The 26,530-nt window shown below is 56.5% G+C and overlaps 4 protein-coding genes across 6 annotated transcripts in view; 1 reads left to right on the top strand and 3 right to left on the bottom strand.

The window, feature by feature from the left end:
• Window positions 1-4,650, bottom strand: part of AP3D1 (adaptor related protein complex 3 subunit delta 1) — a 33,336-nt gene extending 28,686 nt beyond the window's left edge. Inside the window, exon 1 of one of the 2 annotated variants that reach the window (NM_173998.4) lies at window positions 4,525-4,650. In NM_173998.4, coding sequence (NP_776423.3) covers window positions 4,525-4,620 — 96 coding nt within the window. In that variant the 5' untranslated portion in view covers window positions 4,621-4,650. Of the gene's footprint in view, window positions 1-4,030; window positions 4,339-4,524 lie in introns of those variants that run through there. The other variant, XM_024993822.2, reaches the window with a different exon arrangement.
• A 5,520-nt stretch (window positions 4,651-10,170) lies between these two features.
• On the top strand, window positions 10,171-14,057 carry JSRP1 (junctional sarcoplasmic reticulum protein 1). The gene is given in 7 exon segments (NM_001046031.2): window positions 10,171-10,289; window positions 11,274-11,426; window positions 11,829-11,866; window positions 12,028-12,157; window positions 12,513-12,680; window positions 13,315-13,406; window positions 13,502-14,057. Coding segments are annotated over 6 exon segments (1,014 nt in total). The 5' UTR covers window positions 10,171-10,289; window positions 11,274-11,308; the 3' UTR covers window positions 13,970-14,057.
• A 183-nt stretch (window positions 14,058-14,240) lies between these two features.
• AMH (anti-Mullerian hormone) lies at window positions 14,241-17,106 on the bottom strand. The gene is given in 5 exon segments (NM_173890.1): window positions 14,241-15,177; window positions 15,262-15,424; window positions 15,531-15,639; window positions 15,860-16,002; window positions 16,643-17,106. Coding segments are annotated over 5 exon segments (1,728 nt in total). The 5' UTR covers window positions 17,097-17,106; the 3' UTR covers window positions 14,241-14,318.
• A 687-nt stretch (window positions 17,107-17,793) lies between these two features.
• On the bottom strand, window positions 17,794-26,441 carry SF3A2 (splicing factor 3a subunit 2). 2 transcript variants are annotated; one of them, XM_024994713.2, is made up of 9 exons: window positions 26,323-26,441; window positions 21,973-22,137; window positions 21,503-21,574; window positions 20,658-20,704; window positions 20,398-20,507; window positions 19,519-19,568; window positions 19,298-19,438; window positions 18,813-18,881; window positions 17,794-18,725 (listed from the first exon to the last, which is right to left on the bottom strand). In XM_024994713.2, the coding sequence occupies exons 2-9, from the start codon at window positions 22,096-22,098 to the stop codon at window positions 17,907-17,909; spliced, it is 1,434 nt and encodes a 477-aa protein (XP_024850481.1). In that variant the 5' UTR covers window positions 22,099-22,137; window positions 26,323-26,441; the 3' UTR covers window positions 17,794-17,906. The 2 variants fall into 2 exon arrangements, with proteins under 2 accessions (XP_024850481.1, NP_001092681.1); NM_001099211.1 differs by having other exon boundaries at window positions 26,339-26,378.
• Between the last annotated feature and the right edge of the window lie 89 nt (window positions 26,442-26,530).

The raw sequence follows: 26,530 nt of genomic DNA, 5'->3' as shown, positions 1-26,530 counted from the left end.
TTAGGGAGAAAGCTCTGAGCAAAGCAAGGAAATGACATGCAGAGAACTTAGCATGATTACTATCACAATACTTACACTGTACAACATTTAATTCAGGGCAGGTGCATCACATTCTGCACAATAAGAATTAGAGAAAAACAGCACAAATCTGGAAGACACACCCTGTGGGCTGCCTAGGAAACACTGACCATTTCCCGCCCTGCCCCCAACCAACCCTGTGACCCTAGTGGGGTCCCACAACTCAGTTGGGTTCTGACACACTCTGCCAGGAGTCAGCACAGACCCCACAGGTCTGCCCCCACCGCACACACCAGCCAGCTGTAAATCAGGGTTCCCAGAACCCCCCTTGCCTCAGGGAAGCACTTACTTATGTTTTCCAGCTTATTACATAGTAAGGGCACAACAAAGCAAACAGATGGACAGCTGGCCAAAGAGGCAAGGGGGGCAGGGCGCAGGGGCCCAGAGGCAGGACTTCCGCCCTCACAGCAGGCAGTGTGCCACCCCGCACACAGGTGCTTTCACCAACAAGAATCTCCCTGAACCCCACACTTCAGAGACTCTCATGGAGGCTTCATCACAAATACATGATCCATCGTTAACTCCACCTGCAACCCCTCCTCCTTCTCTAGAGGACTGGAGGGGAGTGTCTGAAAGTTCCAAGCTTCAAACCATGGCCTGGTCTTTCTGGTGCCCCAGTCCCAGAGTCACCTCATCAGAACAAAAGACACCCCATCTCCCAGGAAACCCCAAGAAACTCAGCAGCTTGGGGCCAGGAACCAGGGGCAGAGACTGAACACCCCAACCGGGATGCTCCCAGTTACTTCTGTTGCCTAGGAAGCTACAAAGGCTCCCGGAGCTCTGCCACAGGAGCAGGGACAGGCCTCCTTATCTCACAACAGCACAGGGTCCAACAACACAGTGACAGCACAGGGAACAAGGGACACCTAGATGAAGGGGCAGCATTATGGAATCCAGAGGAATTTTCCTTACCAATTATGGTCAGGGGATCCCGCGCCTAGGGGACACTGGGGCGTATCTGGGAACACTGTGATTATCAAGACTGGGGGAGGCCTGGCATCACACAGGTGGGGCCAGAGACGCTGCTCAACACCCCACAGTGCCCAGGACAGCCCCCCTCAAAGGATGACCCAGAATGACGTCAGCAGTGCCAAGGGGGAGACACCCTGACTCAAGTAACAACTTGTTTACTAAACTTCCTATCTTTAGTCTCCTCGAAAGTTTTTAAAATAGAAAGTCTTACAGAATAACCAAAAGCATGGCACCAGACACAACACAGGCTTCAGTAACTGTCCCTAGGGCAAGGAGCGGCAACCCTGCACGCACCTCACGGCCCGAGGAGCCCCACACACCCTGGCAAGGACTGAACCCCAGGAAACTGCATTTCTGAGGTCAGAGACTCTAGAATAACAGCACTTCGTACAGTTCAATCTTAATCCCAGATTATGCCCAATTTCAAAATACCACTCCACAGTTAACCCTTGGTGTTGCAGGGGACTGGTTCCAGACCCTCAAAGACCAGAATCCTCAGACACTCCAGTCCCTCGTATACAATGAACTTCTACATGATGTACACACATCCTCCCGTTCACTTTAACTCATTGCGAGATGACTTACAACACGTGACCCAATGTAAGTGCTGTGTATTCAAATAGCTGCCTGTGTGCAGCAAATTCAAGTCTTGCTTCTTGGAACTTTTTGGAATTTTTAAAAATATACTTTCAATTCAGTTGGTGAATGCAGAACCTATGGATACACACAGCCAACTATACACAATTAGGACTGAATTTTTCAAGTTCAGAAACTTCAGTTGAGTGGGTTAGACGCAAGCTCAGACCCCACACAAAAACTGACACTGACAACTGCAAGGTGCCACCTGATGGAGTGAGCTGGGACACAGACAAAGTGGAACCCACTAGATTGCTGGGGGCGGGGGAGGCGTGCACCCACACTCAGAGGGTCGGTCCTCAGGGGCATGGACAACACTCAGGAACGGCTGCCACCATAACAGGGAAGACCAGCACAAAACCTTAACAGACAGAATCTCCCTCAAGTTCTACTCACAGAAAAAAACTCTCAAACTGATTTCTGGGAAGAAGTATTTTACCTTCTCACTTTCATAAACACTGAGCTTATTACAAAAAGTTATGCATATAATTTAAAAAGACTGAAAGAAAAGGTTTCCCCCCAAATATGAAAAGTACTCATAAGAATTCAATGTTGAAAATCATTTGTTTTTTCCTAGTTATACACAAGTTTCAGAAGCAAGGACACTCCCAAGCGACTCTCCTCACCTGCCCACATGACCTGGTGCCGTATATCAAGGATTGTAACTCAAGCACCCCAGAAAGATGGGAATCAGCCCATTATTTTTCAAACTTCTTTGACTCACTGTAAAAAGCACGTTTTCCATGGTAACCCCACTCACAGGCATGCACACGCTTAGTACCACAAGCAGAAGCAAAAGTTTCACAGTTACTCTGCCAGGGGTCCGGACTTCCTGGATTCCTCTTTGGGGAGCTCACAGAAGCCTGCGTTATAGGCACTCAACAAGAAGGGGAGGTAGCCGTCCCTCCCACTTTACACTAGGGAACTCTCCCCAGGTCACTCAAATACGACCAAGAACCTGGATTTGGGTCTCACAAAGGTCACATGCTAAATAATGATGCCATTCCATCTGGCTTTTTTTAAAGTCACTGCCAAGCCTCACTTCCATGGTGCCACAACAGGAGTTTTAAGCTACAATCTATTATAAACAGTAAACTCTGAGGAAAAACCACACTGCTGCCAGTCTTCCTTGGAATAGGGGGGTGGTTTGGGAGCTAAGAGTAACCCCATAGCTGCCTGCTGTGCTCCCCAACATCTGGAGCCAGTCATGACCGACCAGACCACGGCTCTTCTGATGAGGGACCCTTGAATCCTGAGCCACATCCCGTGGGAATTGCCCACAGGCCTGGACAGCATCTGCGTGGAACCCAGCCACCACCACCATCAAAACGCCAAATAATGGGCTCCAAGCCTGAGGACTGAGCCATCAGTTCCTACCAATTCCGAGTGAATAGAGCACGATTCAGGGCACTGCCCCTGATGACAGGCTTGCACCCTAAAAAGCAGACGCCATAAGTGGAACTCGCATTTCTCCAGGGCAAAGACCCTCGGCCCCTCCTCAGAATCTCGGAACACACTGCTCAATAACACCCACTACCGGAGGCGGATCAGGAGGTCAACCAGCACAGAAAAAGAAATCTGAGGGCACAAACTCCTTTCACATATTTGCTTTGCCATGCCCTGGGGTCCGAAATGCAGGCCGACCAGCTACTCTTTCAAAGAGAAACTAAAGATCAGACCAAGAGTTCACCACTGTTGTGACCAGCGGAACTGGCCAGAGTGTCTAACACGATGCAAAACCTAGATGTAGCCAAAGAAGGGAAGGTGGGCGAGTTACAGAAATGAACCAAAATAACCTAATTACATTTCAGCGAGGTCACACCCGTTCTGAAAAAGTGCAACAGAGGCAGGAACTCAGGCTCTCCACAGGACAGCGCCCGGGGCTCTTGGTGCCTGCCAGCGAATTCCTTAATGTCCCCGCACCTTTCTCTCGGCCCTGCTGGCTTCCCCGGCGCCATTGTGAGGGCCGGGCAGGTGGCACCTGGTCGTGGGACCTGTCCGACAGCTGCTCTCCATCGGGGAGCCTCACTCTCAGGCAAGGAAAAGGGGACTTGCTCCAGCCTGCCATTGTGTAAGTGCAGGTTTGGGTCTCCCTCCCCGGAAGCCAGAGGTCTGGTGGTCACTAACTGTCCCCATTCCTCCTAAATCTAGGTCACAGGGTGGCGGGAGGGAAGAAAATGGTGACCACTGTTACAACATTACTTCTGGAAAACCTTTTCCCCTCTGGCTTTCGGGTGTCTAGTTGAAGTCCGCTTCCCTATTCCAGGACTCCTGAGCTGCTTCCTTATTTTGGCCTAGAACGTCGGCTGCCCCACCCCTTACCCACTAGGAGGGGCGGCCCCACCTTCTGGGGGACTCGAGCCCAGGAGGCAAGGCCAATTCCGGACCAGACACCGGGGAGCAACCTGGACGTGCGTTTATCCCAGAAGGGGTTTCCTCCGGGGGCAGCCCGCAGAAGAGGAGGGTCCCCCAACAAGGAGTCCAAGGCCTGGGGCGGGGCAGGGGGCTCTGCATCTCTTTTGAGCAAGAGATACCACAAACACATTCAAGATCGGAGATCCGCCGCTAGCGAGGGTGAGGACCTGCGAAGTCTCTTCCAGACCACCCTCGGGGAGCGGGAGACGGGCCCCCAACTCCAAGAGGATAAACTGAGGCTCGGAGAAGGAACGGGCAGAGGTGCGGAGGTCGAGGCCGCAGGCAGACGGGGCTCCAGCCGGGAGCGGGGCCGCGGGGGCGGGCGGGGGGCCGGAGTCAGGGGCAGAGCCGGGAACCGGGTCGGGTCGGACTGGGTCAGAGTCAGGGCGAGAGTCCGGGCCAGGGTCGGCGCGCTGGGATCACCTCGTCCTCCTTGTGGTTGCGGATGCCGCGCACCAGATCCTGCAGATTCTTGTCGAACATGCGGTCGATGCTGCCCTTGACCATCTTGAGGGCCATCGCGGCGGCCGCCGCCGGGCTCGAGCCCCGGGAGGCCCACGGCCGACCGCCCTGAGAGAGCCCAGGGGCCGCGCTTGCCGCCCGCGGAGCGCTGTGCTGCCGGCCGCCGCGGCGGGGCGGACTCCCAGGCCAGGTCGGCGGCGGGTGGCGGGGCGGCGGCGGCAGCGACCCGCTCGGCAGGCCGCGCTCCCCACCACTCCGGCTCCGCGCGGCGCCGCTTGCAAATGGCGGACAAGATGGCGGCCGGTCAGCTGACGGCGGGAGCCCAGGACCGGCGGCCCGCCCCCGGAAGCCCCGCCTCCCTATAGGCCCTGCCTCTTCACGCCTAGACGCCGCGTTTCCCTGACGACGCCAGGCCGTCCAATGGAAAAGCAGACAACGGCCTCCGGGCGGCTCAGCCACGCCCCCTGCGTGTCAGCGCTCTTCCCCCTCATAGGTCAGTGACCTCCGGAACTCCACCTACTTCCCCGTTCCGGAATGTTACCACGCCCTCTGTGCGCGCCTTCTTGCCCCACCTCTCAACTCTGTGACAGACGTGGGCGGGGCCTGCTGTGGGCGGGGCGCCCACGTGGAGCTTCTCGAAGAGGTTCCCTGAGAAGAACGTAGCTCCGCCCTTTCTGATTCTAAAAGCTGACTTTGTCAGAGAACCTCCAAATCCCGCTCCGCGGCGGACCGGTCTCGTACATCCTGCACGTGTCACAAAATTCTGTGATATGGGGAGTATATTATATGGGCAGAAAGATTGATGGCAGGAGGAGAAGAGCAATGAAGTATGAAACGGTTGGATGGCATCATCAACTCAATGGACATGACTGAGCAAACTCTGGGAGATAATGCAGGACAGGGAAGCCTGGCATACTGCTGTCCATAGGGACACAAAGAGTTGGACAAGATTGAGCGAGTGAACAACAGGAATTAACGTGCCCATGTGGAGAAATTGAAATCCAGAGATAGGACTTCAACCCATTCACTCGTTCTGTGCTGTGCTTAGTTGCTCAGTCGTGTACAACTCTTTGCGACCCGATGGGCTGTAGCCCGCCAGGCTCATCTGTCCATGAGATTTCCCAGGCAAGAATACTGGAGTGTGTTGCCATGCCCTTCTCTAGGAGATCTTCCCAACCCAAAGATCGATTGTCGGTTTCCCATATTGTAGGCAGATTCTTTACCGTCTGAACCACCAAGGAAGCCCAATTCACTCCTTCAACTACCATTTATTGAGTGCCTACTGTGTCCTAGGCCTGGCAAGTGAATGAGATACACTTGGTTCCTGCCCACCAGAATCCACCATGAAAAAAGTAAAAAAAGCAAGCCACAAACTGGGGTAAGATATTTAATACATATATTGGAAAAGATTTATATCCACAATATAGTTAAACAGAAAATAAAGCAGAACCAAACAAAAATTCCTACAAATTGTGAAGAAAAAGACAACCCAGTTAAAATATGGCACAAGTTGTGAATACACACTTCACAAAAGAAGATATGCACATGGCCAATAGGATGCCCTATCTCAGTCATAAAGGAAAAGTAAAGTTAAATCACACTGAGGGGGGCTTCCCTGGCAGTCCAGTGGTTAGGACTCCATGCTTCCACTGCAGGGGACACGTGTTCCATCCCTGGTCTGAGAACTAAGGTCCCACACATCGCAGGGTGTGGCCTAAACTTAATTTTGGCCGTATCTTTTAAAGCTAATATATGTATGCCCTTTGACCCAACAAGTCTACCACTGTTCCCAACAGGAAAGCATGAATACATCCACCAAAGACTGGAACAAGAATGTTCACAGTAACTGTATGTCAGTCAACAACTCAGTCAAAAGGATCCAAATATCTATCAACAGAAAATGGATACATAACTCTCTGGTATAACTTTGCAGCAAGGAAAAGAACAAAGTACTAACAGAGAACAAAATAGGTGAAGTACACAGACACAATGTTGAACGTAATAAGCCGAACATAAAGGAGTGTACACAGCATGCTTCTACTGATATGATGCCCAGTTTCATGCAGAATTAATCTATGGCAGGGTCTTCCCTGGCAGTCCAATGGTTGGGGCTCCATGTTTGATCCCTGCTCGAAGAACAAGGATCCTGCATGCTATGAGGTGCCAAAATTAATCTATGATGAAAGATTAACGTGCATGCACAGTTGCTCAGTCATGTCCAACCCTTTGCAACCCCATGGACTGCAGTCCACCAAGCTCCTCTGTTCATGGAATTCTCCAAACAGGAATACTGGAGTGGATTGCCATTTCCTACTCTGGGGGACCTTCCCAACCCAGGGATTGAACCCATGTCTCCTGCCTTGGCAGGCAGATTCTTTTACCACTACACCACCTGGGAAGCCCCAGCTTAAGTAACATCATAGGTTAAACAAGTATACAAGGGAGAACTGAAAACTGGATAAAATAGGTTCTGGCATAACCACACAATGGATTCCTGACCAGCTATTTAAAAAGAACCGTAGTTGGTAAATCATTGCTATGGGAATTGTCCTTCCACCCTAAACAACTAGGGAACTGGACAAAATATATAAAACACTGGTTTTCAGACAGCATACAATAGGCAGTGGAGAGAGGGAGGAAACAAACAGGATGAGCCCCAGAGCTGCCCCAGAATTCTGTCTGTAAGTGATTTCCAGGCTGTAGGTCAGGGAGGGGAAACCCAAACAGAACACAGAGTTTTCATAGTCTGAGGAAACAGAGATGGGAGGTGACAGAGGTCAAGGTGGCTGGAGGGTGGTATGCTGGAGAACAGGGAACTATTTTAAGAAACTGCTCTTAAATTTTCACAGGGGTGCCCTCAGGTCTTTGTTTGAATATCCAGCTATAAGTGCATGTGGTGAAACTTCAGGAGGCCAGGCAAAGAATAAGGCTGGGAAAAGGACAATCCCTGAGAGCTCATCTATAGTGGGACTGCTTGGAGAACCTGCCAGCAAAGGTGGAGAGGGACTTCTCTGGTGGTCTGGTGGCTAAGTCTCCGTGTTCCCAATGCAGGGGGCCCAGGTTTGATCCCTGGCCAGGGAACTAGATCCCACATACTGCAACTAAGACCCAGAGCAGTCAAATAAAAATAATTATTATTTTTTTAAAGGTGCAGTTAGTTCATTGAGTCTGTGAGTCATCCAGTAGGGACCTCAGAAATTTTGTGCTTCATTGTAGAATGAAGTCTATTCTAACTGTTTTGGTCTTTTTTTTTTTTGGCCACATAGCATGTGGGATCTTAGTTCCCTGACCAGGGATCAAACTCATCTCCCCTGCGGTGGAAGCGTGGAATCTAAATACTGGACCGCTGGGAAAACCCTGAGATTGATTTTACATCATATTTGAAGTAAAACAATAGTATATGGAGAATGGGAGGTACAAATAGAAATGTAACCTTGTAAGGGTCTTATAAAATGTGCGAAGTAGTATGTTTTAACCCCAGTCAGATCCATAGAAATAGGAAGTAGTTGGTGGGGGCCAGGGGCTAGAGAGTTAGTCTTAAATAGGGCAGAATTTCAGTTTGGGAAGATGAGAAAGTTCTGGAGATGGATGGTGGGGGTGGTTGCCCAAGATTGTGAATGTACAACTGTCACTTAAAAATGGTTAAGATGGGGGCTTCCCTGGTGGTAGAGTGGATGAGAATCTGCCTGCCAATGCAGGGGACATAGGTTCGATCCCTGGTCCAGGAAGATTCCACATGCTGCAGAGCAACTAAGTCCGTGCACCACAATTATTGAGCCTGTTCTCTAGAGCCTGGGAGCTTCAACCACTGAGCCCATGTGCCACAACTCCTGAGTTCAGTGTGCCCTAGAGCTCATGCTCTGCAAGACAGTAGCCCCTGCTCACCTCCGTTACAGGAAAGCCCACACAGTAACACAGGAACGAAGACACAGTCGAACCAAAATAAATCAACAAATACACTTTTTAAATGACAAAGTTGGTTTCCTTTACTGATTGGCTGGACTGAGTGGTATGTGTTCGACGATTGACTAAACAAACGTGGATATGTGACCAGGTGGGATGTAGAGCTGCCGTTTGTGTGTCACTCACTCAGTCATGTCCGACTCTTTGCATCCCCATGGACTGTAGCCTGCCAGGGCCCTCTATCCATAGAATTCTCCAGGCAAGAATACTGAAGTGGGTTGCCATTTTCTTCTCCAGGAGATCTTCCCGTCCAGGGATGGAACCCAGGTCTTCCTGCATTGCAGGCGATTTCCTTAGGAAGCCCATCAGTTCAGTTCAGTTCAGTTGCTCAGTCGTGTCTGACTCTTTGTGACTCCATGGACTACAGCAAGCCAGGCTTCCCTGTCCATCACCAATGCCTAGAAGTCCATAGGATCCAGCAATCCCACTTCTGGGCATATATCCAGACAAAACTCTAAATCAAAAAGATGCATGCACCCCAGTGTTCATAGCAGCACTGTTCACAATAACCAAGACATGGAAACAATCTAAGTGTTCATTAACAGAGGAATGGATAAAAATATGGTATATACAACATTCAATATAGACATATACATATTGTATATTCATATACAATATGGTATATATACAATGGAATATTAGTTAAAATAAAGAATGAAATACTGTCATTTGCAGCAACATGGATGGACCTAGAGATTATCACATTAAGCAAAGTAAGTCTCCATGGGGTTGCAAAGAGTCAGGCCTGACTGAGCAACTATCACTCACTCAAATTAAGAAAGAGAAAAACAGATACCATATGATATTACTTATATGTGGAATCTAAAACATGACACAAATGAACATACCTATGAAACAGACTCACAGACATAGAGAAGAGACTTGTGGTTGCCAAGGGGGAGGAGGAGCGGGGGAGGGAAGGATTGAGAGTTTGGGATAAGCAGATGCAAATATTATATATAGGATAAACATCAAGGTTCCAATGTACAGTGCAGGGAACTATATTTAATATCCTGTGATAAACCATAATGAAAAATAATGTGAAAAAGAGTTTATGTATAACTGAGTTAATTTGCTGTACAGCTGTGCAGCAAAAATTAATACAATAGTAATTAATACTATTAATATAATAGTAAACCAACTATACTTCAATTAAGGGAAAAAAAAAAGCAGCTCACATTTGAGTGGTTGTTTAACCCAGATAAACTCATTCTCACCTCACTGCCCGCCAGGAGGAAATGACCCCACTTTCCAGATGAGGAAACCGAGTCCTCTGAGCTGAGCCTGGCCCGAGCCAGTGGGTAGAGCCTGGATTCCCTTTGATGGTGCCATCCTCCTCCAGGAAGCCCTCCCTGATGGGCCCTGACTCCACAGGGCTGCGATCCTTTAGCTGCTGCAGAGCCCGGGACACAAGAGTTGCTTATAAAGGCGAGGTAACCATGCTTTGTGGGTGCTCTCACCCCCCGCAACCCTCTTTTCCAAGGCTGAGAGACAGAAAGCAACGTTCCCAGGGTCACTGTGGCAGGCCTGGCAATGATTCTATGTTGGTGGGGGTGGGGCCACCCCTCCACCAATGCCTGGCCCTGCTCTGAGGTAGGGGTGTGCTCCCCCCAGGGACCTCAGGCCAGCCCTCCTCCCCCTCCCACAGCAGGCCGAGGAGCTGATTGGCCCACAACACAGCCTCCAGCCACCTGCTGCTGTCTGTCTGGGGCCACCCTACCCGCGCTCCATGCTGTCCACCAGGCCCAGCGTGGCGACTGTGGGTAAGAGGGGCACAAGGAGGCCTGGGAAGATATGGGGGGGGGTTCCCCAGGATCTGGGAGGGCACCCCTGAGATCCACGGGGGTGTCCTCGACTCCAGCGGCTGCCCCCACACACCCCTAGGGGCACTCCCCACCCATAGGTCTCCCCCACCGACTGCTCTGGCCCCAGGGAAGGGTCCCCTTTCTGCCCAGGGATGGGTCACCCTAACACTGGTGCCAGGGACACCGGGGATTCCAAAAAACAGGGCTGTGGGAGCCAACGGATGGGGTTTGGCTCCAGTTCTGCACAACCTCTGGTCCACAGCTCCACCTTCAGCCTGTTTCTTCATCTGCCCTATGGGGATGGCATAGAGGAGGCAGGGACCCCAGGGTTGGGGGTGGGAGGCCTGGAACCCCCTCCCCCTGCCTGTCATGGCCAGAGTCAGGCTGGTCCTGGCTGCTGGGACTTGAGCTCCAACACCCACGGGGTCTGGAAGGAGGCTAGGTGCCAGGAATGAGGGGTAAGGATGACCCAGAGGGAGACCCCAGGGGAACAAGGGCCTAGGAGGGGCTGGGCCCCTAGCCGGCCTGCCCTGCTGGCCTTGGGCACCGGATAAAAATAGTCCCTGGTCTCAGAGAACATGAGCTGACCCTGGGGCCAAGGGTTCCGGTTTAGCTCTGTGCTCGCTTCTGTGTGACCATGGGCAGGACCCAGCCTGCTCTGGGCCCCAGCGGTCTCTGCTGTGTGCACAGGAATACTGGAGCCCGTAGAGGTTGGCCTATCCAGAGGGGTCCCAAGACAGACCTGGGGGGATGTCAAGGAGAGTGCCTGCTGGAGGGCTGTCGGGCCATGTCCTGTGCAAGTGTGAAGTTACCAGGGAAGGTGGCTCCAGGCAAAGGGACAAGCCAGGGTGGTGGTGTGCGGAGGCAAGGAGCTCCCTTCTCCAAGAGGCAAGCCCAGGCCCATAGCAGGGGCTCAGGCTGCCTCTTCCCCCCTCCCCTTAGCCTGACTCTGGGCCTGCTGCTGCTCAGCCATCTCCATGGCAACCAGGGCCATGGAGGAGCTGGATGGAGGCCTGGGCAGCTGTCAAGTGGATGAGGACCTCTCTGCACTGGCTGACCCTTGTCCCAGCCGGCCTCAGGAGGACAGTGTGCGAGGTACCGGAGAAGGTGCCAGGGGAGGAAGCCCACACCCCCATCCTCCTTCTGAGTCAGGTGGCCCACCTTCAGAAACCAGGACTTGGACTTCCACAGTGGACTGGCTTAAACCATGCTCCTTGTTTCCAACCTCTGTGCCCATTAGTGTCCTGGGGGATTGGGGGGGGGGTTGTAAAGATCCCAGAAAACACAGATGCTGGGCCACACAGGTCAGGGTTTGGATCCTGGCTTGCCGGTGACCTGCTGTGTGCTTTTGTGCAAGGCTGTCTCTGGGTCTGTCTACTTTCTAACCTGTAAACTGGGGGATCTCCTGTCCCCAGCCCCTCACCCAGCAGAACCCAACAGAAAGTGGGATCTGGGGGTCCCCACGACTTTGACTCTCCCCTCTTTTTCCACCAACAGCAACATCCAGGTTGGCTGACTCCAGCAGCCGGTCCCATGTGAGTTAGCGGGGGTGGGGGTGGGGGTCCTCCCTCTGGGTTTCAGCCCAAGGTGCTCCTGGAGTAGGGAGGTGCTGGCTTAAAAGGGTGGGTTTCTGCAGCCCCTGGGAAGGTTCAGTCTCCCTTAGAAGGAACATCCAGGATGACACGTGTCCCCACAGGATTCTCAGGAGCGGGTGACTGAGGGCAGCCCCACAGGCAGTGTGGACACCAAGCCCAAGAAGATGGAAAAGGAGCCTGTGTCCAAAGTGACCTCAGGAGCAGGGAAGGAGAAGCTGAAAGCAGGAGCAAGTGGGTTTGCAGGAGGCAGGGGTGAGGTGGGGGGATGGGTATGGACCAGCATGGGAGGGGAGGGTGGGTCTTTGGATCTGGGAGGATAGCCAGCATGGGGCTCCCGGCTGAGCGGTTTCCCGGCTGAAACTGAAAGGGCTGTGAGTCTCCGCTAATTCATGATAACACCAGCTTAGTTGCCACTAAGCTTCAGCTAATTATCTTCTGGAAAATTCTCTGCATCCCAGTGAAGCTGCCAAGCCGGCAGGGCTTAGTTTCTCAGCCCAGGGCCGCACAGCCGGGCAGAGCAGAGCTGACTTTAGCCGCAGGTCTGCCCCTTGCTGCCCCAGAACCCAGACAGCATTTGCTCCTGCAGCCCCCCGGAGCCCCGCACGGAAGAAGGCACAGACCGCATCGCCCCCGCAGCCGCCGCCGCCGCCGGCCCTGAGCGACGAGCTGCCCTGGGGAGACTTGACGCTCAACAAGTGCCTGGTGCTCGCCTCGCTCGTGGCGCTGCTGGGCTCCGCCTTCCAGCTGTGCCGCGGTGAGCCTCACACGTGGCTACTCCTTCCCGGAAGCACGGACACCCGACAGGGCGGGTCTGTGCGCCCCGACCCTAGGCGGTGCGCAGGCCGCCTGGATCTTGTAAGGGGTTCCTGGCGGCCCCCTGCACTTCTTGCTGGGCAGCGGACCTTGTGCACCCCCATGGTCCCGTAGGAGTCCCTCTATCCGGTACCGGTTCTGAGATCCCTCCATCCCCTTCTCCAACAGACCTTACAGGGAACTGCCTTCTCCCCCACCCTAGTAGGGACCTTGATGAACCTGCCTCACCACCCCATACCCTGGGCCTTGCATGCCCAGGAAGTGCCGTGTACACCCGCATTTCACAGTGTGTGGCTTTTCCTGTGTGCTTCAGTGCTCCCATGGCCCTCAGAGAAACTGGAGCATTCTGGCACACCCTGAATGAGGGAGGTTTGAAGAGAAGCAGCAGTGGAGACCCGGAACCCCTTCCCAGGGCTGGAAGGGACCCAGCCTAGCCTCAGTGTACCCGGGTGGAAAGGGCTGGGTCCCCTTGCCTGTCCCCAGGAGGGGGGCTCTAGGGGATGGATGGTGTGCTGTGGTTCTCACTCCTGACTCCTGCCCCAGGCTGACTCGCATCCCCTCCTGTCCCCTCCCAGAGGCTGTGGCTAGGGATGTAGAAGCCCCCGCGCCTGTCCCTGAGTCGTGGGCCTCGTCAAGCTCGTCACCCAAGGGGCCAGCGTCAACCCTGGTAAGCTCTTCCTCAGTGGGCTCCTCACTGGGGGAACGGGCTTAAGCCATGGAATTGTGGCTGATCCCACCACCCTGCACTTGTCTGCATAACAGCCAAAGCCTGAGGCCTGGGCCCCCTCAGTGAGGCAGCCCGAGCCCCCCTCGAAGTTAGAGGAAAGGGTCCAGATTCCTAGGAGTGAAGAGGCTGCAGAAAAGGACGAATGGGAATCTGAAGAAGCTGCTGATGGGGAGCATGTGCCCCTCGCCGGCCGAGGGCCCAAGGAGAAGCTGAAGAAGGAGAAGCCTCGGAAGGAGAGGCCCGGGAAGGAGAAGCCACAGAAGGAGGAGAGGCCGAGAAAGGAGAAGCCACGGAAAGAGGAGAAGCCACGTGGTGCCAGGGAGCCCCAGGGGGCCCTACCGCGACGCTGGGAGGCCCGCGAAGGGGGCCATCGACCTTGGGGGCGAGACTCCGGAGCCCCAGAGGATAGGAAGAGGCAGGCCTGGGTCTCCCTGCGGCGCCCCGATGAGGAGGACCGGCCTCTGGGCCGCCAGAAGCGCCGTGCCGGCAAAGGCCGGGACTGAGTGAGACCGGGGTCGTGCGCGTGAGTTTCTGAATATCTGCTCTAGGTCCCTGCGGTTCCAGCTAAATAAACCAAGTGCTGCGGCCCCCTCATCGTCTGTTCCTTCTCACCAGGACCCCAGAACCTGCCCGGGGCCTGCGTGACGCGGATAAGGAGCTTTGGGTGGGGGGTGGAGGGAGGACGGAGGCGCAAGGCAACAGGTGAAGACGGCGAGGACTGCGGGAAGGAGGCCCCCGCCTGTCCCCAAACATGCACAGAAACCCCAACCGTGTGCCTTCCCGTGTTTAATGGGGCAATGACGGGGTCCGAATAAATACGGGCCGGGGCAGCACGAGGAGCACGGCGCGAGGTCACCGGCAGCCGCATTCGGTGGCCACCATGTTTGGGACGTGGTGCGCACTGATGCGCTCCTCGGACAGGCTGATGAGGAGCTTGCCGGTGTAGGCTGTGGGCACACAGCAGGGCGGGCGCGCCAGGGTGGCGCCGCGGGCCTGCATCTTTAGCAGCAGCACCACGTGGTTGCCGTAGCGCGGGTTGCGGTCCGACTGAGGCCAGCCGCAGGCCCCCTGGCAGTTGTTGGCCTGGTATGTCTCGGGGATGAGCACCGAGCGCTCGGCCCGCAGGTCTACGCTCAGCTCACGCAGAGCGCACGGCCCGTCTGCAGCCGCGGCCCCGGCGCTGCGCTGCGCCCGTGCAGAGCCGCTCCGCTCCCGCCCGCGCCACTCAGCGCGCAGGCCCTGCAGCGCTTTGAGCAGCAGCAGCGCGCGCAGCGGGCCGCCGGGGCTGTCTGGGTTTCCCGGGCACAGTGCCAGCAGGCGCGCCAGCAGCGGTGGGGCAGCTGGAGGCAGCCCCGGGAGGGCACGCAGCTCGGCGGCCACCGCCTGAAGCTCGGCAGCCACCCGGCGCGCTAGTCCCGCGGCCCACAGAGGGGACTTGGGACCTTGCGGCGTTGCGGGGACCCCGGTGGTGGCTGCCGTCGGCGGCAGCAGCAGCAGCAGCGGCTCCTCGCCGTCCAGCAGGCGCTCCAGGGCCGCGGGGTCCGACAGGTTGACCTGGCCCTGCGGGAAACCAACCAGTGCGCCCGGGTCCAAGGCCAGCCGCGGTGGCGAGGCTCGGGCCGGGGGTCCCCGCAGCGCGCGCACCAGGCGCGTGAGAGTCTCCAGGAAGGGATCAGCGCTGGGCGGTGCCTCCTCTGGCTCCGGGGAAGCCCTGGACAGCAGAGTCGGAGGTCGTGAGGGCGCAAGGCTGCGGTGCCCACACTCCCCGCATCCCCAGGTCTGAGCCTACGCGCACCTGGGCTGCGGGAAGGGCACCAAGTCCAGCCGACCGTGCGCGGGCATCGGTGCCGAAGACCGGGCCGGCAGCAAGAGTAACAGGGCTGGGGTCTTTCGTGTGAAGCAGCGGGAGTCCGCACCGAACAGCAGCGCCTGCAGCTGGGCAGTGCTCAGGAGCGCACCTGAGAGGGGAGGCGCGTGCGCCGTGGGTTCAGTGGCCGGAGGTGGGGTGGGGTCTGTGGGTCGAGGGCAGCCACCCAGTCGGGTCCCTGTCCAGGCAAAGCCTACCATTTCCACGGCGCCGCAGGGTAAGGGCTAACCCAGGCCGGCGCCAGGCCCCCTCCGGGTGGTCCACGACCAAGGCCAGGAAGTCCGAGTCCGCGGTCAGGCAGAGGCTCTGCGGGCGGACACAGGAGTTCAGCCAGGTTGGGGGGCGGGCATGGATGCCAACCCTGCTCTGCCTGCTGCCCTTAACATCCCTTCAAGGTCCAGCCTGGGCACTTGTGGCCTTTCGTGAGACCAAGTTAAAAACAATACAAACCCAAACCCATAATCCCCCCCTTGCTCTGTGGGGGGTCCTGGGGGGCCTGAGAGAGCCACATTCCACTCCCTGGTACCTGGGTGCCAGGTAGCCCAGCCCCGGTGACAGTGACCTCCAGGCCAGGCCCTGGGTACACCACCAGCAGCGCCAGCTCTGGGGGGCTGGCTCCTCCAGGCGGAGGCTCCTGGAACCTCAGCAAGGGTGTTGGCTCCCACGTCACTGCGGCCAGGACAAGGGAAGAAGGGAGACACCTGAGCCACGGAAGCCCGAGCCCCTCCCTCAAGCCTGTCCCCTCCATAGGAGGGAGACCCCACCCCAACTGAAGCCTGGGGGAACCTGGTGAGAGAGGTTTGACGCTGGTTCCTGGCTTCCCTGGGGCAGGAGTGGCCTAGAAGTGATGGATGGGGTGGGCGGTGGGGCTGCCACCTGTGTTTCCTGAGCCCTTGGGGGTTCTAGGCTGGAGAGCTCCTGGGGGATTTCTGGTAGTGGGTCTGAGGACAGTGGCCCCTTGGAACAGGAACCTCTTGCTACCCAGTATGGAAGGAGAGGCACTCCTCTGCTGGACCATCAGGCTGCACTGATCTGCCTCCCTCCTCCACCCCCCACCGTGTAGCTCCCAGGTAGGTGAACAAGGTGTTAGCCCCCACACCCGCCTCCCCCAGGCACTGCATGGGGAGAGGGGTGGCTGGGAGCTGGAGAACTTCTGGCCCCGAACAAGCAAAGATACAGTGACCCACCTCTGGCCATTAGCTTCCACTTCCTGAGACTGGGGAGGGGTCTGGGCTGGGGGCTCTGCAGTCCCCTGGTCTTGGGAGGAGGGCACTAGAGCCTGGCCTCCCACCCCAGCCCCAACACATACCTTCCTCCAGGTGCAGGACCACCAGCCACCGCCCCCCGGGCTCCCCCAGCCATGCCTGCAGCCGCTGCAGGTGGGGCAGCACAGGCTGCCCGTTGCCAGCGGGGCACACTGCGAAGGTGGTCAAGTCACTCAGGCCCCAGTGGGTGCGCCGCACAGCCTCCAGGAAGGCCTGCTCGTAGCTGCTCAGGACCCCCACCACCCGCAGGGGGGCCCTGCTCCCGTTGCCACTCCCATGCAGGGTCACCAGGCACAGGGGGTCCAGAGGGCTGCCTGGCAGCCAGAGACTGGAGAGTGGCCAGTCCCAGGCTTGCTGAAAGATGAGTGCCCCGCTGCCTGTGGCCTGCTCCCTGGGCAAGGCTGAGGTGCTGAAGACTTCTTCCCTGGGGGTCCCTGGCCTCAGCAGAGCCCCCATGGCCGACAGCACCAGGGCCAGAGAGAGAGATGGACCGGGCATCCTGGGAGCTTCCAGGGGCTGGGCTGCCCTACTTTATAAGAGGGAGCAGAGCTGTTTGTGGTGCAGGGCGGTCCCTATCTCCTCCTGGGACATGACCTTGAAGGCTGGTGCCTGCTGTGAGCCTGGGAGGCCTATGGCCTTCTCAAAGCCCCTTCTGTTCCAACGTGCCTGCCTATCTCCTGAGCAGCGATACAGTGTGTGTGGCCTGTGACCCATTTGTCAGACTGTCCTTGACAAATCTTCCCCCTCCCCAGAGCAGGAATGTGAGCAGGAGTGCATGGCCCAGACAGCCAGGCGATCAACAGCCTGGGGGTGTGGGAGGGCGAGGTGTGGAGCCCCTGCCCCAGGAGGATTCAGGTGCCAGCCCCAAGGGGGATGACACTTCACACCGGGTAGGCGGGTCTGGCCCCCAGTGACCCCACGTGCTTGCTCACCCTACCTCTGAGGCCCACAGAGACCCCCAAGGAGAGTGAACAGCCTTCTTCACTCTGCTGTTTTCCCAGAGAACCATCCCACACTCTGCTGGCCCACAGGGTCTGTCCTTGCCCAAGGGTCTCTAGGGCACAGAGACACCAGGGGCTACCCACTGTGGTGCAGGTGGGACCCTGACACCCCCTTATGGTAGTGGAAAGCAGCCGCGTGTGTTCACCCACAGCAAGCAGGTGCTGACCGCCCACAGGTTGACACAGCAGTCCAGTTCAGGGTCAGCAGACTCTTTAATGGGGACACCTAGCCCAGTACAAAAAAACTCTACTCTGAGGGCAAAACCCAGGAAAACCAAACCAGACTTGCTAGGATAGGGGTGGCTTTTCAGTTGGTGGGGGGAGGGGGAGGAATGTTCCCAGGGCCTTCGGAGGGTAGTGGGGGCCTCAGCATCGGGGGCATGGGTGTTGGGGGATGCACCCCAGGATTTGAGGGGTGCACCCCAGGTGGCTGGGGATGGACCCCAGGAGCCGGAGGATGGACCCCAGGAGGAGGGGGGTGGACCCCAGGAGGCTGGGGGTGGATCCCAGGGGCTGGTGGGTGGACCCCGGGAGCTGGTGGGTGGACCCCTGGAGCCTGGGGGTGAACTGCAGGAGTTGGGTGCACCCCCGGAGCCTGGGGGTGAACTGCAGGAGCTGGTGGGTGCACCACTGGTGCCTGGGGGTGAACGCCAGCAGATGGGGGAGGATGGACCCCTGGGGCTGGAGGGTGGACTCCCGGAGCAGGAGGGTGGACTCCTGGGGCTGGAGGGTGGACCCCTGGAGCTGGGGGGTGGACCCCAGATGCTGGTGGGTGAACCACTGGTGCTGGGGGGTGGACCCCAGGAGCTGGGGGATGAACCCCAGGAGCAGGGGGATGCACCCCAGAGGCTGGTGGGTGGACCACTGGTGCTGGTGGGTGGACCCCAGGAGCTGGTGGGGGCAGCTGAGGAGGGCCTGGGGGTCCTGAGGGTGCAGGCCCGCTGGGCGGCATCGGTGGCAGGGGCAGGCCTCCTGGTGGGGGCGGGGGCAGCGACTCTGGTAGTGGCGGGCGAGGGGGCAGGCCATTCATCAGTGGGGGTGGGGGCCGTTTCACCCCAGGAGGCCCAGCGGGAAGGCTTGGTGGGGCTGGCGGCTTCTCCATCTTGAAGTGAAACTGGAGGAAAAACTGGACAGACAGGAAGAACTGAGCAGGGTCCTAGAGGCCTTGGGTTGGGAGAAGGATGGGGAACTGCGTGGACATGGAGTGACTCACTTGCTTGGTTTCCCGGTTCCAGTGAGTCCAGAACTTGCCTTCAGCCTTGTCTATTTCCCTGCTTGGCACCTGTGTGGGGTAGAGGGGCAGAGACAGGCCCTCAGGACCATGAGATGGCCTGGCCCAGGAGGCCCTTCTGTGAGGGAACAGGGTCTGATGTGGGGGTGACAGCTGACATTCTTGCTCCACTGCTTAGCAGCCCTGCCACCCAGGAAAGCTGCAATCTACCCTGTCTCGTCAACATTATCTGATGATAGGACGAGGTCACAGAGTCCCAGTACAGCCTGGTAACAGGGCCACCTCGCTGCTGGGGCCACGCCAGGGTCTCTGATTCACGGTGGACACCCAACCCCTGCCCTCGCTCTGCATCATCTTCTGACAACCCTCAGGAGGCAAGGGCACAGAGGGGGCACCTGGTGTGGGCCGGGGCCAGCTGCTTGGATGGAGCAGACCCTGCAGGACCCTCCGGGGTCCCAGCGAACTACCTTGAAGGCGATGGTCTCATAGGGCTCAGCAGCCATGAGTAGGTACTGCCAGCGCCGGTCTGGGGGCTCGATCCTCTGCTCGTAGGCAGACATGAAGCGGTGTCGGGGCATGATGCCCTCGGCAATCTCGGGGTAGTCGATCTGCAGGGACATGACCAGTGACAGCACTGCCTCTCAGGGGCCTCTCCCCTCAGGACAAAGGGTTCCCGGCCTGTGCTCACCTGGAAAAGGAGGCTCTGCTGGCCCATCTCTGTATCCCTCTGCTTGGTTACTGCAATACAGGAAGATGTCAGGTCCAGTAATGGGGTCCTAGGACTGGCCTAATGTCACCCATGAATGGGAGAGCTGGCTTGGCAGGTGGGGGGGAAGTCACCCTGCTGGGCAACTAGCAGTTATCGGCCCAAGGGTGGGAGGGCTGTGCCCCAGGTGCCACCTGCCTGATATCACTTGGGTGAGGGCAGAGGCTGGGCTCCCCACTGCCCATCCCCCTTCACCAGACCTTCTGGGAGCAGGTGCCCATCACTTTCTAGCTCTGTGGCTTTGGGCTGCTCTCCACACAGCTCTGGGGCCCTTCATATGCCCCTCAGGCACTTAGTGTCTCCCTGCCACACTCAGGAAGAGGCCAGATGACCCAGACTGACCAAAAGGCCTGTGGTGGCCTCTCTGGGGGTAGTGCCATCCTCGCCCTGGCTCACCAAGCCCTACCACTTGAAGGCCCTCCACTCCAGGGCGTTCCCGAGCCATATCTTGTCTGAAACGCCAGCCATACACAGGGTATGCCCACTTCAGCAAGAACACCTGCAAGGAGGCCTGCCTTCCCCTCCTCCTTAGCAACCTGATCCTCTGCAGCTGCTGGCCCTTTCCCTTACTCTCTCTCCAGGTGAAAAGGCGCCAGCACTCAGTTCTAAGATCAGAGGAGAGGACTACACTAGGGCCTGCAGACCCCTCCCACCCACGCACCCACCTCTGCTAGGAGTGTAAAGAGCAGAGAAGATACTATGGCCCCCGCCCTCAGGGCAGGAAGCCTCTAACGGAAGCTGAGGCCACTGGTGAAGCTGGGGGTGGGTGAGGGACTGCCCGCCAAGGCCATCGACAGTTACCTTTGTAGCCCGGGCGGCCGATCTTCACAAACTTCTTCACTTCTACCTTGACCTTCTCCGGTGCTGGCTGGGCGGGGGCCTCCTTGGCCTCCTTGGCCGCTCGCCGGGCCCTGCAGGCGGGACGGACACAGTGTTGAGGCCCCTCCTCACAGGCCATCAAGGCCACAGCCCCAGACGCCAGGAGCGCCCCATCCCCAGCCGACCTTGGAGATGTGAGGTGAGGGGGACAGCAGGCATGGGAAGGGGTGCCAGGTACTTACAAGTTGGTCTGATGTTTCTTCCCCTGGGTGTGCGCGAGGTAACTCCCCTGGAACACAAGAGGAACATGCATGAGGACACGGTGAGTGGGTGGGGCTCGTGTCCCCACCTGGGCCCGCCTCCACCCACAGGGCTCAGCGCTGACAGGGGCCTGATGGCTACTGAACACACGAGCTCTCATGCACACAGGGGGACGAGACGCTCAAAAGCCAGAGATGATGAGAGTCTCGGGCGGGGGGACACAGCAGTCTTGTGGCTGCCAGGATGTGGGTAGGGCCAGTGGATACTGCTGCGGAGTGGTGGGGACACATGGAATAAACATGCCCTTTGATTCCACCTCAATGATGTCCCAAGACAAAGACACGTGTATCAGCAGTTTCCAACTGGAGGCTTTTATGACCCCCAGGGACCCTGTGTTCAGGATACTCCCCCACAGAGAAAGGGGAGCCCCAAAACCACAGGGAGATGCTCCCGTATGAGACTATTCAGCTCGGTGCAGCCGTCTGGAGCTGCGAACCAACCGGACAGAAAGTGCGTCCTCCACACACAGAAAAGGACAGGGAGGACCTGCTTATGGCAAAGGGCAGGAACCCAATGCAAGCAAGCATTAGACTGACACTTGCTTAAAGTCTCAAACTAGAAGCCACGCCTTCCAGACCTCCCGCCCTATGTGGACATCCTGGACATCCCCACATTTGCAGATGCACGTCTGTTATATCAAAGCCACTGATGTTACAGGAAACGGAGATGGAGGCAGGGACCCCACGGTGGCTGTCCCAGTGCTGTGCAGGGCGGAGACTGGGCATAGCAGGGCTCTAAAGCCAGTGCCTCCCTGAGGAAGACGCACCTCATTGTTGTGCAGCGTCAGGCACAGCTTGCACTCATAGGAGCCCAGGTGGTTCTTCATGAAGTAGGGGTCCTGCAGAAGAAACACATCCATCAGGCAGTGGGGGAGATGCTCAGGGATGGAGGACAAGCTGGAGCCCCAAGCCAGCACCACCACCCCGGGGATCCCACAGGGTCCACTGCACAGGGCTGGGGCTGGGGCTGACTGCCCGCCTCTGCAGCAAGCCCCAGAGAGGGGTCCCCTGGAAGCCCCCAGCCCCACATTGGCGGCAGCCTGGGGTCTAGGAAGAGGCAGAACTGAAGGTGCACTGCTGATCCTCCATCTCCCCAGCCGGGACACGGCTCCTTGTGCTGCAGCACAAGCTGGATGCGGGCAGAGGAGAGAAGCAGGCGGGCCAACCCCAGGCCTAGGGAGACCGAGGTCTGGAGGGCGCTGAGCTGCTGCTTCAGGGTGGGCAGGTGGGTGCACACCTTATTGATGTCAATGGTTTCTAGAGCCAGCTGTCGCAGACGTTCCCGGCGGTCCCGGTTGCTCTCGGAAGAGGAGGCCACACCCCCGCTCCCGGTCTTGCCCCCGGGGCGATGCTGGAAGTCCATGGTGAGACCCTGGGCACTCTGTCAGACCAGGGGAGAAACCTGCGGAAGCCAAGGGGCAGCTGGTGAGACTATGTGTAAGATCTCACCCTCCTGGCCTGGCCTCACCTCCCCACTCTCACCGCCCTAGCCCTGGCTTCACCACCTGTCTTCCAATGGCTGAGGGCCCATGCTGGGCCAGGCACATGGGGATGAGGAAGGAGAAACAGGAGAAATGAGGCATCTCCAGGTGACAGTGGGGGTGGACCGGAAAGGAAGGTCTCTTTGAGGAGTGCAAAGGCCCAGGGACCCGAAACAGCAACAGAGAAGAGGAGGCTGAGTTCTCGCTAATTAGTCCCATCTCCTCTAAGCAGCCTTCCCAAACTGCCCAGGCCCACATTGCTCAGTCCCTCCTCTGAATCCCTTTTCTGCTCGTCTACACTTCCTTCCCGCAACCTAAACTCTACTGCTCTGATTCAGCAGTACGTTTGCTGGAACAAAGAACACATCCATCTACCTGCCCGCCCCCAACCCCTACTGCCTAACACAAGAGACAGTCACAGCTTGTTTGCAGTGGAAGCAACTCTTCCAGGCCCTTGATTCTCCTCCATACCCATCAAGCTGTCCAACTGCCATTTCCTATTGTCTCCCATACTCCTCCAGGTTCAGTTCAGATTCAACCTCAGGTACCTTCCTCTCATCCTACATTCTCTTCACTGTCAATGCTGGCCCCAGGCCCCTGGTTTAAACCCACAGTATCTTGACTCTGTTAGGGTAAGCTCACAGGGCTGGGGCCCAGGAGTGTGAACCCCCAAGGATGCACCTGTCCAGCTCCCTGGGGTGCTGGACACGTCATCTCATACAGCAGAGGGGACTCTGCAGGTGGGATTAAGTTAGGTCCCTGAGATGGATACGACCCTGGATTCCCCAGGGGGGCCCAGTGTCATCATAGGGTCCTTATAAGAGGAAGGGGGAGGGTCAGAGGCAGACACAGGAGACGCTGCTCTGCTGGCTGTGAGCCAGGGATACGGTGCCTCTAGAAGCTGGAAAGCACATGTCTTTCAGCAGGAGCTGGTGCTCCCCTGAAGCCTCCAGAGGGAATAAAACCCAGCGAGACTAGTGCTGAGTTTCTGACCACATAGATGCAGCGCAAACTCATGTCATGTAAGCCACTGGTGGTTTCCTGCACCAGCCAGCTGTGCCACTGACTTGCCCTACTACTTGATGAGTTTATGAAAACCTCACGTCGGATAACCAGCAGGGTTGACCTAGCTGGCTGCAGAATCACCACAAGGCCACCCAGAGCCGTCAACTGTAATGGCAAAATACTAACAGAGCCAAGAGTTCCAGTCAGTTTGGGGACAGCCAGTTCCTTCGTAAACAGCCAGAAGAACATGCCATGGTGTCGTGAAAGCCTGCAAGGAGAATCTGACCAACTAAGGAAACCCAAACGCAGACAGATACTTAATCACTCACCAGCCTACCTGTCAGAGTCTCAGAGAGGCTGGGCTAAGGCCAGGTCTATCGGTGCCTGCCCGTTGAGCAGCAGACTCCACGCCGCACCCCCCCCCCCACAACCTGGCCTGTGTCCAGCAGGCAGGAGACCCAGCTAGAGTCCCCAGCCCAGAGGACAGGGGAGGTCAGGAGTTTTTTCTGGGGAGAGAGCACCAGAGACAGTATTCTCAGACACAAAAAGTTAGGGGCTCTGCATCCCCCAAACCCCAGCACTTTTCCAGGCCCCCTGAGCTCACTACAGAAGCACTGCTCTCCACGCAGAAAAGTGAAGTTGCTCAGTCGTGTCCGACTCTTTGTGACCCCTTGGACTGTAGCCTATCAGGCTCCTCTGTCCATGGGATTTTCCAGGCAAGAGTGCTGGAGTGGATTGCCATCTCCTTCTTCAGGGGATCTTCCCGACCCAGGAATCAAATCTAGGTCTCCTGCATTGCAGGCAGATGCTTTACCATCTGAGCCACTAGGGAAGCTCCACGCAGAACTGATGTCTAAACAGACGTGAAGAAATGCATGTATTGGGGAAAAAGGAAACTCAGTGAAAAGCTCAACATAAGATGATAACATCCTCTTGGACGATGGGCGATGTTCCCACAGCTTGAAACTAGAACAGGATGCCACAGGTTAGCATGGCCAGTTAAACACCAGACAAACCCTTTAAGCAAAGATGCGATGAGCCTAACAACACACTGAATGTGAGCGCCTGAAGATAAGAGTCAAAGCTATCATAAAGAAGAACAGAAAAATAAACAATAGCAAAATAACAAGATAACAGCAGGCAAAGCAAGAACCTAGAAATTTTGGACTGAGAACAAAACATGGCCACACCACTATATTTAATACAGATATAACCTATAGGAACCTACTGTATACAGAACACAGAAAACTCTGCTCAGTGCTCTATAATGACCTGTACAGGGAAACAAAGTGAAAAACAATGGGTCTGTATATACATATAACTGATTCACTTCGCTGTACACCTGAAGCACAACACTGTTAGTCAACTACAGTCCAAATACAAAACAAAAACTAGAAAAGAAAAACAAAAAACATGGAGAGTATTATCAAAGAAACAACCCCCCAAAATAAAAAACTCTCCAATAAATAGACCATGAAGTTTTATGGCACTAAAACTTAAAAAAAGTTTTTAGTAGATGGAAAAGTCAGCAACAAGAGGTCAGAAACCAGGATGAGATGAGAGCCTTCAGAACAGCAGGAACACGTAAGGCAGGGCAAGGCTTTTCCCAGTTCCCTTCAGGGGCTTTCAATCTAGAACTTTACACCCACACTTCTGACTGTGAGGATGGATAAAGCCACTTTCAGCAAACCGAGGGCTCAAACTGAACAAATGAGTCGACTTCTTCAAAACCTACCTGAAGAGCTCTGATGGAAAAAAAGAGGAAGACAGTGAGACTGAAAACAGAAACCAGCCCATGGGAGCCTTGACAGAAGGTTCTAGGACAGCTACTCAGCTGCCGGGTGGAGCTCCAGTCCTGAGTGGAACAGGAGGATGCCAGCGCTGAAAGGGAAGTTTGCAGGCAGGAAAGGAAAAAAAGACGTCCATTGTTTCAACCCGTAGGAAACTACAACTTGGAAAGACTTGTATGCTTGGAAAGACTGACGGTGAAAGAAGGGGGCGGCAGAGGATGGGATGGTTGGAGGGCATCACTGACTCAATGGACATAATTTAAGTGTAGTCGCTCAGTCGTGTTCGACTATTTGCGACCCCATGGACTGTAGCCCACCAGGCTCCTCTGTCCAGGCAAGAATACTGGAGTGGGTTGCCATTTCCTTCTCCAGGGGATCTTCCCGACCCAGGGATCGAACCTGGGTCTTCCGCATCACAGGCAAATGCTTTACCCTCTGAGCCACCAGGGAAGCCCCAATGGACATAAGCTTGAGCAAACTCTGGGAGATGGTGAAGGACAGCGAAGTCTGACGTGCTGCAGCCCATGGGGTCAGTCAGACGCGACTGAAAAACAAGGCGTGTGAAATGACGATGCTTCGAAAGAAAAATTAATAGCCAGAAAAGAAAATGAGACGAATAGGAAAAATGAAGAAATGAAAGAGCTCTGGGGGGAGGGTTAAGAGGAGAATAGTACCCCCAAAAAGTAGCACGGCTCAACACAGTACCTGCCTGAGCAGCGAACGCTATTTTCAGCCCTAGAAAATAAGATTGACGATCTAAAGCTCAGGATAACCACATCCATGGTATGAAGGATGAGGCTGCAGCGGGTGAGGGGGAGGCAGAAATGAGACCTCAGCAGTCACGGTAGGAAGCTGAGAGACCACTTCTTCACCTGACTCAGGCTATTTAGAAGCTCGGGTCGGTCGTACTCAGCTGCCAAAGGGCAGAAGGGAGAAGGGGCCGGGCTCCCAGAGTGACAAGGGGAGAAGTCATTTAAACTCTGGGCTTCGCTCGCTAAACGAGCCTAGCTAACGGGTTCTTGGGCCTCGCACCAAGAGCTCCGCCTCTGGACCTTCCTCACTCCTCGGCGGGCCTGGAACCAGGAGCGCCGTCACCTCCACCTATTACAGGAACCAGATAAGCCCCGGACCACAAAGGCAGCAAACTAACGGACTCAGGGAATGCGCCCCGGGTCCGTTGCCACCCAACCCCACCCGACCCAACGGGCCTTTGCAGCCGGAGCTCCCTGCGGGAGGGCGGGGGTGATGGGCCGGCCCAGCGCCCGGCTCCCCTCCAAGGAGTCCTCTGGGGCCGCCGCCCTAGTCTCGCACCATTCCTAATCCTCACCCACGATTTCGTCAAATCCACGGGCTCCTCACACACTGCCTTGGTCTATTCAGGCGCCGCAGCCACCGCGACGACCTCGTCCTGCGCACGCGCGCCGATAGCTGAAAAAGCACTTCCGGGAACAGGATGGGCGGGGCCTCCTGCGTGCGCATGCCCGTCCCGCCCAATGGCGCGGGCGAGACGCTTATAGGC

Source organism: Bos taurus, chromosome 7 (assembly GCF_002263795.3).
Source record: "Bos taurus isolate L1 Dominette 01449 registration number 42190680 breed Hereford chromosome 7, ARS-UCD2.0, whole genome shotgun sequence".
In the NCBI taxonomy this organism is placed as follows: domain Eukaryota; kingdom Metazoa; phylum Chordata; class Mammalia; order Artiodactyla; family Bovidae; genus Bos; species Bos taurus.
This window is presented reverse-complemented; position numbering and strand designations above follow the sequence as displayed.